This window comes from Dermacentor andersoni, chromosome 5, assembly GCF_023375885.2.
Source record: "Dermacentor andersoni chromosome 5, qqDerAnde1_hic_scaffold, whole genome shotgun sequence".
Classification (NCBI taxonomy): domain Eukaryota; kingdom Metazoa; phylum Arthropoda; class Arachnida; order Ixodida; family Ixodidae; genus Dermacentor; species Dermacentor andersoni.
The window spans coordinates 128,395,024-128,407,809 of record NC_092818.1 but is presented as its reverse complement, the minus strand read 5'-3'; the positions used below and the strand labels follow the sequence as shown (position 1 = coordinate 128,407,809).

At 42.1% G+C, this 12,786-nt stretch overlaps 1 protein-coding gene across 1 annotated transcript in view; it reads right to left on the bottom strand.

The window, feature by feature from the left end:
* The window catches only part of PolE1 (DNA polymerase epsilon catalytic subunit 1), an 89,731-nt gene that overhangs the window by 33,884 nt on the left and 43,061 nt on the right, over positions 1-12,786 (bottom strand). The window contains exons 22-29 of the mRNA XM_050178549.2: positions 12,484-12,679; positions 9,873-9,998; positions 8,918-9,006; positions 8,066-8,168; positions 7,615-7,695; positions 6,785-6,916; positions 5,027-5,228; positions 1,561-1,796 (exon numbers count right to left, since the gene is read on the bottom strand). Of these exons, the coding sequence (XP_050034506.1) occupies positions 1,561-1,796; positions 5,027-5,228; positions 6,785-6,916; positions 7,615-7,695; positions 8,066-8,168; positions 8,918-9,006; positions 9,873-9,998; positions 12,484-12,679 (1,165 nt within the window). The remainder of the gene's footprint in view (positions 1-1,560; positions 1,797-5,026; positions 5,229-6,784; positions 6,917-7,614; positions 7,696-8,065; positions 8,169-8,917; positions 9,007-9,872; positions 9,999-12,483; positions 12,680-12,786) is intronic.

The window sequence follows — 12,786 nt, the reverse complement described above, 5'->3', positions numbered from 1 at the left end:
TCTGATGCATTTTACTTTGAGAAATTCAATTAATTCAGTAATGTCTTTGCGCTACGTGGAGGGCCTGGGTGGTTGGGTATGTGTGGTTCGGAATGATTTTTCGTTCACAAGATGGTCGACGCTGGGCGCAGGACGTCGACGGCAGATTTTCTGTGACACGGGACCCTTAACACTTTCGTGTTAATACCATATATGTATTTGATTTTGATGCTCCCTTGACAGTAATCCGAATATAATCTTTTTGGTTAGAAAAGGAATTGGAAAGGGAGGACAGGAGAGAGAAAATATAGGAACTGCCTCGAAATTACTATCAACTGGCAAAAGCTTTTGTGTGCCAGCACAATAAATCCTAAAAGCAAGCATTAGTATCATAAGTTAACAAGGCAGTTTCTGTGGGAACTCACAAGTGCATATGCTTAGGTCAAGGCCCATAAATCACGTGAGTGCCCCCTGTATTTGTGTACTGGCAGCCATTGAAAAATGTAACGACCTTTAGAGCGCAGCTCTTATGCACCAATTACTGCGTTGAGCATTAGCGTCAGTGTAACTGAGCGAACAAGCACAGGGAAAGATGAAAGAGAGAACGCCGAGTGCAGCGAGGGATGAAAGATAGCTATAGTGGAGAGAATGCGAGGTGAAAAGCAGAGGAGAAGGGTGCAGCAGAATCATAAGGTGCAAAGCGGAGGAGGAGGGCATGGCAAAAGCACGAGAAGAAAAGCATAGTGCTGTGCAAGACGGGCTCTGTGGGGACGACCACTACGAGATAGTGCCAAAGTAGCGCATTGTCGTGTGTTCACCGATGGCATGCGGAGAGCGTGCCCAGCAATACCATATATGGAAACAAAGTGCTGCATGAGCAGAGGTCTGTCTGCGGCGGCTGCTATGAATTGTACCCACGATTAGTGAGGCAGTCATGCCACACTTCGCTCCGTCTGCAACGTGCCACATGAGACAGATTGTCTGTCCCAGCCAATATATCGCGAAATGAAAGCACGTACAGAGCTGCGTTCAAATTTCGCATTAGAGAGTATCGCAATCATCTGTGAATTCTTAAATTTTTTTTGGTTCCTGAAAACTCCAAATGACAACTATTATTTTCTGCAACCTTATGAGATCTTTATTAACATTTTACTGCATACAACTGAACATGGCAACACAAGAAATTCTAGATGGCTGCTAAAAGAAAATCCTTAACTGCCATTGTTCATTTCAGTTATCAAACACCCTCAAAAAGAATGAAATAAACTGTGAGGGGAGGGGAAGCCCAACTTTACTTTATGAGAGCATAGCTTGCTATGGCTTTTAGAATGCCACCTAAAACAGCACTAACAGGTCTGATGACGATTGTCTGGGCATCATGACAGTATGACAATGACATTAATTAAAGCCAGAAAAGAGTGCATAACAGCTGTCACTCCTTTTGGCCAAGCTCAGTTACAACAGACTTAATATTGAAGAGTCACTCTCCAGCAGTGCAAAAAGCTATAGCAGTGGCTGCAGTAAAGAAGCAAAGGTGCTAGCTGCAACATTGCAGCAGTAGCAGCAGCAAACACAACAAACCTGAATGATTTGCCAGGGTGAATCAAGAAGGTTACGCTGCGCCCTACGCAGAAAACTTCCCAGCGTGCCAGATGTGCCAGCCCGAATGGCAGCTCCTTTAGAGGGAGCTGCTGCAGTCTTGTCCGTGGCACTTGAAAGGCTGTTGGCGCCACGGTTCAACCGCTTCACACGTTCTTGCCGCTGCCGCTTCTGGTGTGCCCACTTCTTCTTGTGAAATTGTAGCCACTCAATCATCTCTGCCTGTTAAGAGAAGCAAAGCATATGGATGCCCATGAAAACACAAATACATTCTCTCTTCCTAGATGTCTTATCAAGTACAGTTTTTATTGCACGCACCATATGTTTGATACAAACACTCAATGTTTATGGAGATAATACTACGGAAAAAACCTTATAAGAGAGGCATGTAGCATAACCTTTACAAAATAATATTGCGATAATAGCTTGAACCAGACACTACACAGTCATATCCCTGAGCTTATAACAAGGCCTTTCAGCATAGCATGCTAAACAAATTGTTACTGTGCTGTATGCCTTTCCTGAGCCACCTGTATGCATGCCATGGACTGTGCAGGCATGCATCACACTAACGAATCGGCAATCAAATAATGATGAAAGGTTTTAACCAAAGCATGATCTGCTGCATCGAGGGGCCAGATCGAGGTACCAGGGAAAGTGCTGGTTAAGGCAATAAAATAGGGGAAGTTGGCTGGTTGACTTGTGTGACTACAATTCTATAGGCAGATATGCAACATGAAATAAAGAAGATAAGCGGGCAGCCTATCTGTTTCATGTTACCTGTCATTTCGCAGCACAAAGTTAGAAAAAGAAAATGTAGCATTACATATAGAGCATCGTTATGAATACAGTCAAACCTCCATATAATAAAGTTGTACTTTCCATGAAAAACTTCACTAAGTCGCAAATTTTCTTAACACGAAGTTTCAGAGCTCCAGCAGTAAAAATGATATTACGAATCCACAGAACATTCCTGGTGGATAGTATTCTTGTCAGTAAGCACTTATAAACAAATTGTAAGAAGGTCAGATAGCATGGCTATGAGAGCCAGTGCATGCTATGCAGATGACGCTGACAGCAATGCATCGGCATGGCTCACGGCGTCCAATAAACGCATGTGTTGAATTGTGCGGCACCGTAAATCTTGAACGCCACTGTTAACTGCGCTTATTGCCCGCAGCCGTCATCAGATGGCACTCACAAATTAAAAACAAAAGTCTCAAAAGATACTGCTACTTGTCCTCAGAGGAGAAAAAAGAACATCCGAGGACACGCCTAAGCTCTTCTTATGAGTTGTGAATGCGAAAGCATTAATGTCCAATTGAGCGCCGCTGAGCGGTCCTTCGAGTTCTGAACTCCTTGCGGGTCAGCGAGTGTGTTGAGATGCTTGAAGCATTTTGATTTGGCCTTACCGAGGCGCAGTTAGAACGCAGGCGAGAGCTCGCACAGACAAGGAATGTGCGGATAACACAAGCTTGCAAAAGCAACAGCGAGGGTGATTGGGCATCGCGGCGATGCCCTCTCCCCTTACGCAACACCTGGCAAGCTACTGCGGCAGCAGGTGTCCCATTTCGCCCGCCCTGCTCCACTGAGGTATGCTCTTGCCATGGTGTCACAACCAATGGGTACCACGTTGAGGAGCACTCATGGGATGGTGTCACTGCCAGCGGGAATTTCAGTGCCATTTGGCTGCTACAGACGCCAGACACCAGTTTTTTCGCTCAATGAGCCATATTATGCTTTCACATAAAAAATGGTGCAGTTTCGCCAGAGTGAAGCATTGATGGCGACAGCAAAGAGACAACTACATGAAGTAAGGTGCATAGTTTTATCGGTGTAATGCACACTCAGGCAAACATTAATAGATCTCACTCGATGGCTATGCACATCTCTGTCACAACATGAGCGAACGCTGTGCACCGTATCACCGAAACTTGAGATTACACGACTGCCAACACAACACACAGGAACATGATGCGCATCAAGGCACCAATTGTCTTGGCTCGCCCTTCGTACTTGCAACAAATCAGCTCCAAGACATCGCGCGTGGCCCGCTTATGGACAGCCGTGCGCAGCCACAGCTAGGGTAGAGGAGAAGACGCGCGCGCTAGAAGGAGAAGGCAGATAGGCACACGGTTTGTGCCCCCCCAGCCCGCCCCTCAAGTGCGTGCTTGATCACATTATCGTGCATTCACCCCTTCCCCAACTCCTTGCGCTGAAGGAATCGCCAGCTCCCGTGTTTCTTCGAGCGCTCTGAGCTGCCATGTTCCCCATGGCCTCTGCAAGTTATCTAAAAACGCGACAAATGGTGCATCGGTGTCTCCTGCATACCATGTCCCAGCACGTGTGCTTCGATGGCGATTGTGCTGCTCAAACTTTTCATGCAGAAGGATGCTTGCAAATAGCTTTTGCCTTGGCCAAGATTTTTATAGTTTGTTGCTAGATTTACAAGCCACACAGGCTCCAAGTACATGCCTGAAATGGCCAAAAACTTTGTTAAATCCGAACTGTGTCATGAACTTACTCTCTTTTCGATGGAGCTAAGATAAGAAAATTAAAATAGTTTGTTACATAATGAAATTTGTTAAATTGAGGTTCGTTATACTGAAGTTTGACTGTATAATACAAGGTGCTTCTACAGAATGGTAATTCAGGAGTAAAAAGCAAAAGCCTGTGTTATTTATTTGTGCAAACATGACAATACACAATGCCGTATTTCTTGACATGCACAAAACCATTAAGGCCTGCACACTAGCTTGTTGATGAGCGAGCTGTTTATTGACCCTAATGAGGTTGTCTAATGTCACCATGACTCTTAAAGAACTCAAGGCAGGTCACAAAAGCCTGAGAGTTGGTGGAGGTGTACCATATACTAAAAAATGAGCAGATTCGTGCAATGGTGATGCACTGGTTTTGCTTTTCAATTCAAAGATCAATTTTACTGTGTTGCTTGGTTTAGCCGACACAGCATGTGCTTGATAAGAGGGAATGTGCTGGTCTGGGCTGGTTGGTACATAATTGGCACGGGAACAAACAGTGCTTGGACGCAACGATGTGAGGGCGAGAGTCAGCACCTTGTCTGTCGTCATCACTTTGTCTCACCCAAGCACTCTTTATTCCCGTCCCATTGATAAGAGGCTTTAAAGATGCAAAATACATGGTACCTGTGGCTGTGGCTGTTTTTCAATTCACATATGCTGGTTTGTCCTGTTTATAAAGATTGCCGCCCATATGCCTCCCAGCATATCTGGTAAATTATATTAGCTATGTTCACATACCCGCGAGCTTGTTCTGTGAATAAATTTCACCATGAGTTGTACAGTCTGGTTTCATGTCTTTCATAAGTGTATGCTGTTGGCTCTCTAGATAACCTTCAAATGGTCATCAACAATCAAACATGTCATCTGGTAAGTGGCAGCAACATGCCCTGAATGAAGTTCTTGGTGACTTGCCCTGGTTTGTCCAAGTGGTGGAGGTGGCCCTAGCGTCTCCCGCCATGACTTCTTCAAGCTCTCTTCGTTGTTATTTTCAGGCGACCGGCCCCTCTTCCTGTGAGTTACGGTTGCTACCACCGGTCTCACTTGTGAGCTGCAGCCAGGCTGTCCAAGGTCCTCAATGTCAGCCATCTCAGCTGAATCCTCAGCAGTGGGCTGAAGCAAAGTAGGTCATGCACGAAACTTGCTTTCTTAAGCATTCCAAGTGCAAAAAAAGAAGTGAACGAATAACAAGGAAAATGCAAATGAGGGTCAATTTAAACAAATGGATTTATTTGAAACATATGATGCACATAGATAAGGACCTACACCTGTAAAAGAATAATTTTCTATGGGACATTTAATTATGAAATTATCATGAATTACTTCATTCAAAATTACATCTTAATATGGGACTTTCGTTAGGAAATTCTATCAATCAATCATTCTAATTTTTACAGCATGATACATTGGCATGATACACTGTGCAAACAAAAATGGTAGCCAGAGGAAAATGCTGCTCTCTCGCAGCTTGACAATACGGAAGTCCCAGAACCAATGAAGCTCATGCTAGGTTTTAAGGCAGTTTGTGCACAATCATTTCTTATGAATTACAATGCAAAGTCCACCAAAATTGATAGAACATAATGCTCTTGTTTGTTTATTTGATTGATTGATTGATTGATTGATTGATTGATTGATTGATTGATTGATTGATTGATTGATTGATTGATTGATTGATTGATTGATTGATTGATTGATTGATTGATTGATTGATTGATTGATTGATTGATTTAGATTTCATTTATATAACCTTTAGACCTAGTGCGATTGACAACAACAGGACATCTCAAGGCAGCAGCACCAACCTTATGAAATGTGCAATGTCAAGTGCTGCAGCACGAGTGCCACAGAAAAATGCACACTTCAGCTTAGAGGACAGAAGCAACTACCTATGCACTGAAATAGGCACCTGTGTCCTTGAGGTAACGTAATTAAAAGTAGATTTACAACTTTCATGCACCTCTCATTCATGGCTCCAGGCATCAGTCAGCTACTACTATGGAAAGAAACCATGCCACAGAGAATGAGTGAAAACTAGCGATGTTTGAATAGGGAAATTTCAAACTAGAATCAAATGTGAATATTTAATACAGAATATTATTTTTTTTTCATTTCTAAACAAAGTGAAATATGAAGCTTGTACAGAGTCCATCTAATAAAAAGAAATGAAGCTTGTACATACGTTATTTGGCACTAGTGCAATACCATTCACTGCCAGACATTTGGTCAACTGAGGAGCTTGTAAATGAAGAAAAACTTATTTCAGTTACTTGTCGCATCATGACAGTGACAGTAATGAAACAAGCATACTTACACTTAAATCAGACTATTAGTATTTCCACATACACTTTGTACGTCACTAAGTCTTGAGAAGTCAATAAGACATTGACTTCAAAGTGGACTGAAACTGTAATCATGGCAAGAACACTCATGTGGTAGCTCGTGAGGCATGGAACTCGCAGGATTAACCAGTATGCACTACTCCACCTGCTTCAGATGTTCAACAGCATAATACAGACAGGGACAAAGAACACACAACATAGGAAAGGTGCCAACATCCAACACCGAGTTAGATGTTGGTGCCCATCCTGTCTTATGCATTTTTTTTTTGTCCACATGAAGCTCCTGAAGTAACCTTAGCAGCTCAAACCAAGATTGTGCTTGCCTACCTGCTGTGGCTGTTGCTTGGGTGCAGCAGTGAAGAGCTCACTGATCCTCTTCTGCTTGAGCACATCATTCTTTTCAAGAAGCCGCTTGTGTAGCCAGGGCGGGTGAGCAACACGAGGCACGGGATTCGCTACCTGCACGTTGTGTGACATCACACACTCGACTATGGGTACAAGCCATAATGAATGCAAGAAAGAAGGTGCAGAGAGTCCTAGAACATACTGCCACCCACACTTTATTCCATGGGATTCCCTCAAGGTCAGAGTCGCAGTGTATTTTTTTTTAAATTTTATTTTAGCCTGAGAACTATCGAAAATTGGATGCCATGCTTTAATTTTTATAGTTGCAACGCGTGTGCCGCAATGTCCAAACTAGGTCGTGATCCTGTAACAAAGCCGTGCCCAGTAGAATGCCCATTAGGTGAAGAGTAGCTTACTACAGCTCATATGGTCATCCTACATTTAATGATGAAAAGGCTGAATTTTCAACAGCAAACACAATACAGTTCAAAATGTTGCAAATAAAGAGGAATATTCTTGGTGACACAGTTCTATGCAGATCTGTAGAGCTTGGGACAAAGTTTAAAGTCCTAGTTAATCTGCACATGCTAAACAAAAACTTCCTATTCAATTTGTTCACTGCATTGCGTGGCTATGATTTGCCTGTGTAGATTGACAAAATCCAGGAAACCATTAAAATCTTAATGCTTCCTGGGATACACCTAAGTGTAACCTAACAAAACACTGTCCACCCCACTCGTGTACCAATCTGACCAAAATATCAAAGTCTGTGCTTCGCACAACAGCAGTCTAACAGGTTGGCCAAACCTCACCTGTTGAAGAGCTGCAGGAATGGTGATGATCTTCTGGATGGTACTGCCTAACCTCTCAATGTAGTATTCCCAGTCAAGAATCTTCCAGGTTTTGAAAAGACATCAGTAAAATATACAGTCACCAGCTGCTACTCCTAAACTAAAAGCATACAAGAAAGCAAAAACTTTATGTACATTCTAAAAAACTTTAACAGCTTCAAGAATCTCGTGCACTGTATATATATTATTTTTAATAAGGTAAGCAGCTATGGTGAGAAGACAAATATGAAAAGAAATAAAGACAAAGAGAATCAATATTTTGTTTTATGCACTGGATCCACTGAGGTTATTGTCACTAATGTTAAATTATATGCAAACAAGCTATGAAAGGAAATAAAGTAAATTCATCTGGCACAATTTCATGCATTTCATCAGAGATAAGAATAAGCTATGCAGAAAATATTATACACACAGTTCGAATATCAAAATCGTCAACAGATGAAGTCTTCAGCCATCGCCTCAGATAATGCCTCTTGACACTTGGCTCAGCTTGAAAAATAGCCAGTGGAACAGCCCTGAAAAATTTAGTAGCGCATTACTTCAACATTAGTGCAGCACACCATATGTCAAGTCAGAACTGCAAGACTTGCTGTACACACTTGAAAGATCCTTCAATACGGAGATAAGTACCTCCTGATTCATTTATCAGAGCCAGTCAGATGATAGCCAATTATCATCAATCCATGAAAATGGTTCAACAAAGCAAAGCTTCCTCATCCTATTGAAACTACTAAGTGTCAAGTATCATTGCAATTTACGACATGTCTGCTTCTGTTTTTGTCTGAGGAACACTTGAGTCTGTATGAATTAATGTATATAAATCTGGTTACAATACACATGCTTGTAAAGGATACTTTAGACACATAATATGCAGTGAACATCCTGAGTAACACCTCCAGCATATCTGCTTAACCCTGCAGTCCTTTTCTTCAAACAGACGCAGATATAATTGCAACCAATGCTGTTTTTTTTTTTTCTATGGGAGCCAAAATAACTGCTGTTCCAACAGCATGATCTCAAAGTGCTTGCTGTAGCCCTCGTTATAACAGGCATACTGTTCACTTCTGTACTGGAAAAAAAGCTTTGCATTGCAGTGCCATGGTAAAAACTCTAGAGACATCTTCAGTTCAACTAATGTTGATTATTGTTCATTAGAGGTATCATCCCCACAACATTCTACTGGCTGGGAGTCTAGGCAGTACAGCCTTCATTCCCAAAGACACACAGTTGCTTGGCAGTGCAGTACAGCAGATGCCTGTGTCACCTTTCTGTTACAGGAGCCCCTTCAGGTTTCTTGGAGATGACGTATCTACAGCTGAGTCCAGCATCTTTGACCATCTGGTCACCAAGAAACTGTAACGTGGAAGAAAGCAATGGTGCCTTCAATTAGCCTTCAACACAGAACAGCTCTACAGAGTGCATGTTAGACGACAGTAGCATTTTTGAAATCATCATCAGCTTGTTTTAAATTCACTGTAGGACAAAGGCCTCTTGCAGAGATTTCTAACTATGCTTGTTCTAGATTGACCAAACCCACCATTTTTAATGGCAGAGTGAAGAGCTCAACGAAGCCCTGTTATGAGATAACTGTTTAAAATATAATTATAATAAACTGAGAATAAGAACCAGTGGAAGGATGGATGGCAGTGTCACTTGCTATCTCATCTGCATGGAACATCTGCTTGGTGTTTTTCACCACTCAAAAGTCAAGCACATGGGCAAGAAGTTAAAAAGAAAATCCAAAGAGACATGAGAAGCACTCATGAGCCTCTTTCTTTAAAGAGAACACGAATCAGTTACATAAATAGTGCCGCTTCGGTGCTAGAGCTGCCACAGATGCAAATTACCTGCCAGTCACTTTATGACTTTTGGCATGCAAAACTATGTGTCACTGCTGGTTAACTGGCACAAAAAAGATTCTCTAAGTGGTATCTCATCCTTTACATTCCTCTTGTTTCCCTTTACCAACTATTAAGTAATATCTGTTAAAATGATTACCTTATTTGTCTTCAACAATAAAAACAATGGTAATTACACAAGTGATCAAGGAAATTAACATGAGCTGTCTTCTGCTACACTCCACACTGGCAGCATAGGTGCATGGAGTGCATGGAGTGCATGTATTGTGAATTTGCCTTCCTACCTAAACACCTGTTCTGCATGCAAGTCTTACTCACAGTAATGTATTGCCAGATGCACCATTGTCTTGAAGTTCTTACCTCAGCAAGCCTTTTGGCTGTGGATATAGAAGTGGACTTTTGGACTCCATAGTCCTCCAGCTTCCGTGACATGCTCCGATTCTCAGAGATTAGTTCGAAGAGCTCATCGTCTGGCATGTTTTCTGCCTGCAAGAGAAAAGCCAACAATAGGAGCAAGAAAGGTAGGAACCTTTAAACACATAAGCCAATTGACAAGGGAAATCGCCGAGGCTCACAATATAAAGAATACGAACAAAGCGTCATCAGTGAACCGTCTATCACTCTTCATGACAAGGAAGTGCGTTACCTATGTCGAATTTGATTATGCGTCAGTTTGTCACAGTTGCCTCGATGCATCTCTGTATCTCGTGCATGTCATGGTTATCAAATGGCACCTATATATATGTGAATCCCAACCAACTGGCCGAACTTGCCGTTTTGATGTAGGAACTGAATACTGATACATCTTGTCCTCACCAAGAATTATTTTCCGATGCCACATCTAACCTTCTGTATGATTTCCTGAGACAACACTGAAATTTACTGAATTAGAAGGCAGAAAGTCAGTGAGGGAAAGCTGACAAATGATGAACTCAATACATATTTCACAAAGGCATTGGTGCAAATAAGTCTATGTGTCAGTAGGCACAGATCTGGGCAAACCAGAGTAGACAAATCTTGTCTTAGTGTTAATCTGCTTCGACTTATTCCTACACCTGCCTAACATTTTTGCTTTAATACATATAGAGCAGCTGCTTTGCCCCCAACACAGTATATTTCTGCCATGTCCCCAAGTCAACTGGCCTTCAACAAGAATTAAGTGAATGTGCCAAAATAAAATGTCATTTCCACGAAGACAGCAATAGCCTACGTTCAAAAACAACTGAATGCATATTTTCATAACCAACTGAATCGAGGAAATACTGAACGCAGCCGTGAGAGGTTACTACTAAATGGCAGCTTTGGCCTTACTTGGCCATAATGTCATCATTTATTCTTTCCTGCATCCCACCCAATTTCTTGCATGGAGGTTGCCGAATGGTTCTCAGTCAATGCAGATTGTTTTACTGCACTCAAAGTGAGGGTTCATGTCATCTTTCCTATATGAAGGCTGCAACTTTCAATACATGATTACACACCTCCTGAGTTCTCGAAAGCATTCACCAGCGCACACAGTCAGCTGCTGCATTAAGGGGATTATTAGTGGGTAACATTAAATCAGGTTCAGAATTGTACCCTCTTAAGGCTCCGTTTTCATTCATTAGGTGGGAAAAGGTTGATTACCAGCTGAAAAAATGAAGACCGAAGGTGACTTTATTAAATTTCAAGGACTAACCACAGCGCTAGTAAACCAGTGTTATGTCATGGATTACAAGCTTTTTATTTGGATGTTTGGGCCATTTCTCTAAAGAGAAAGATTGCAAAACTCTCTTCCTATTGTTCCTTTAGAATGCAATACAATCTTTTTTTTTTAATCAACAAAATGTTAACTTGTCCAGAGCAGGCACTGTCCGTATCACTGACATTGTAGGCAGTTAGTGTGGGAAGTTCAAAGTGGCATTGCTGCCTGCCTTTTGTTTTGTTTTTATGTTATATTTGGCCTACCAAGTCTCAATGCGTGGCCAGCCTGATATATGTTTGGTGTACAAGAAGAGTAATTTACCAATCTAGTCTAGCTTGGCATTTCTATTCAGTGTCCCTTTAACATGGCAATGATCTCATCCTACTGGAGCAAAAGAATGCGTGAAGTCGTGATTATAGGGGCCATAATACGCTCAGCCAACTATTCTGTTCTTTATTTGTAACCAAAAGTAGGGAGGCCAATGTGGTTATCACATACAAAAAAATTGGGCTCTCAGAGCAAATTTTAACCAGAAACTTTATCTTGTATCTCTGACTCTAACCCCTCCCACTAACAGTGACCACCATTTCGGCATGGCATGTGAGACCCCAAGAGTCATGGGGCCACCACCATGTGATACGCTCAAAAACTATGTATACTACAACCCGTGCAGAAAGGGTGCGTGCCCAACACTGTGCAAGGGTCCCAGCAGCAACAACTGAGCGCAATGTCTTCCGCTTCTATTTTTTCTGTCCCCAGTTCTGCTCCCACGCATTAGAGCTACATAAAGAATGACACCATTCAAAGAATGGCATCATCATCTCCTTGCTCCACATGCTCTGGCACCTGACAACACAGCAAAGCTGCTGTTGATGCATTATGCCAGCAATTTATGCACAAACCAGTGAACACCTGTAGAAACTATCTTGGTTTGATTACCGACAACTGAGACATGCAGGCGAGAATGAAACCATGCAAAACTGTAAAACTTGAATGAAACTGCAAAACTGTTACCCTGTAACAGCCCGGCAGGGCTCACAGTATTGTAAATAAAATAAAACACATCTACTGCAATTTGTGATGTCATACATTAGTGCTGCCAGACTGCTGTGTGGTTCCAGTGGAACATAAAAAATATTTTATTATAAATTATGTGCAACACAGAATGGGCCCATACTTTGCTTGTTTGCAGTGAGATTCATATGGATTAATACTCAATTCACAGTTCAAGTTCAAAAATTTGGTGTCATGGCCCCTTTAGCAAGAAAAAAAAATAATAAGTCAGGTTACCTTGCTGTACAGCACATCAAGCCAGTAGTCGGCTACTTTGGCGACTGCCGCATAGCATTCCTCTAGCGTTTTGCCCTTGAGGAACGCCTCAAACACCGATGACTGGAAGATCTTGATCAGCTGGAGTTCACCACGTCGCTTCACCTCGAATCCTTTTAGTTCGGCCAAGGAACCATCAAAGTTGAATACTGCATACCTAAACATGACCAACCACATGAAGCACTTGAGAAACACGATACATACATTCAGTTCTACTCATGTAGGACAGTGCCGGCCTGTCAGTGAAGTAGCCAACAATACATT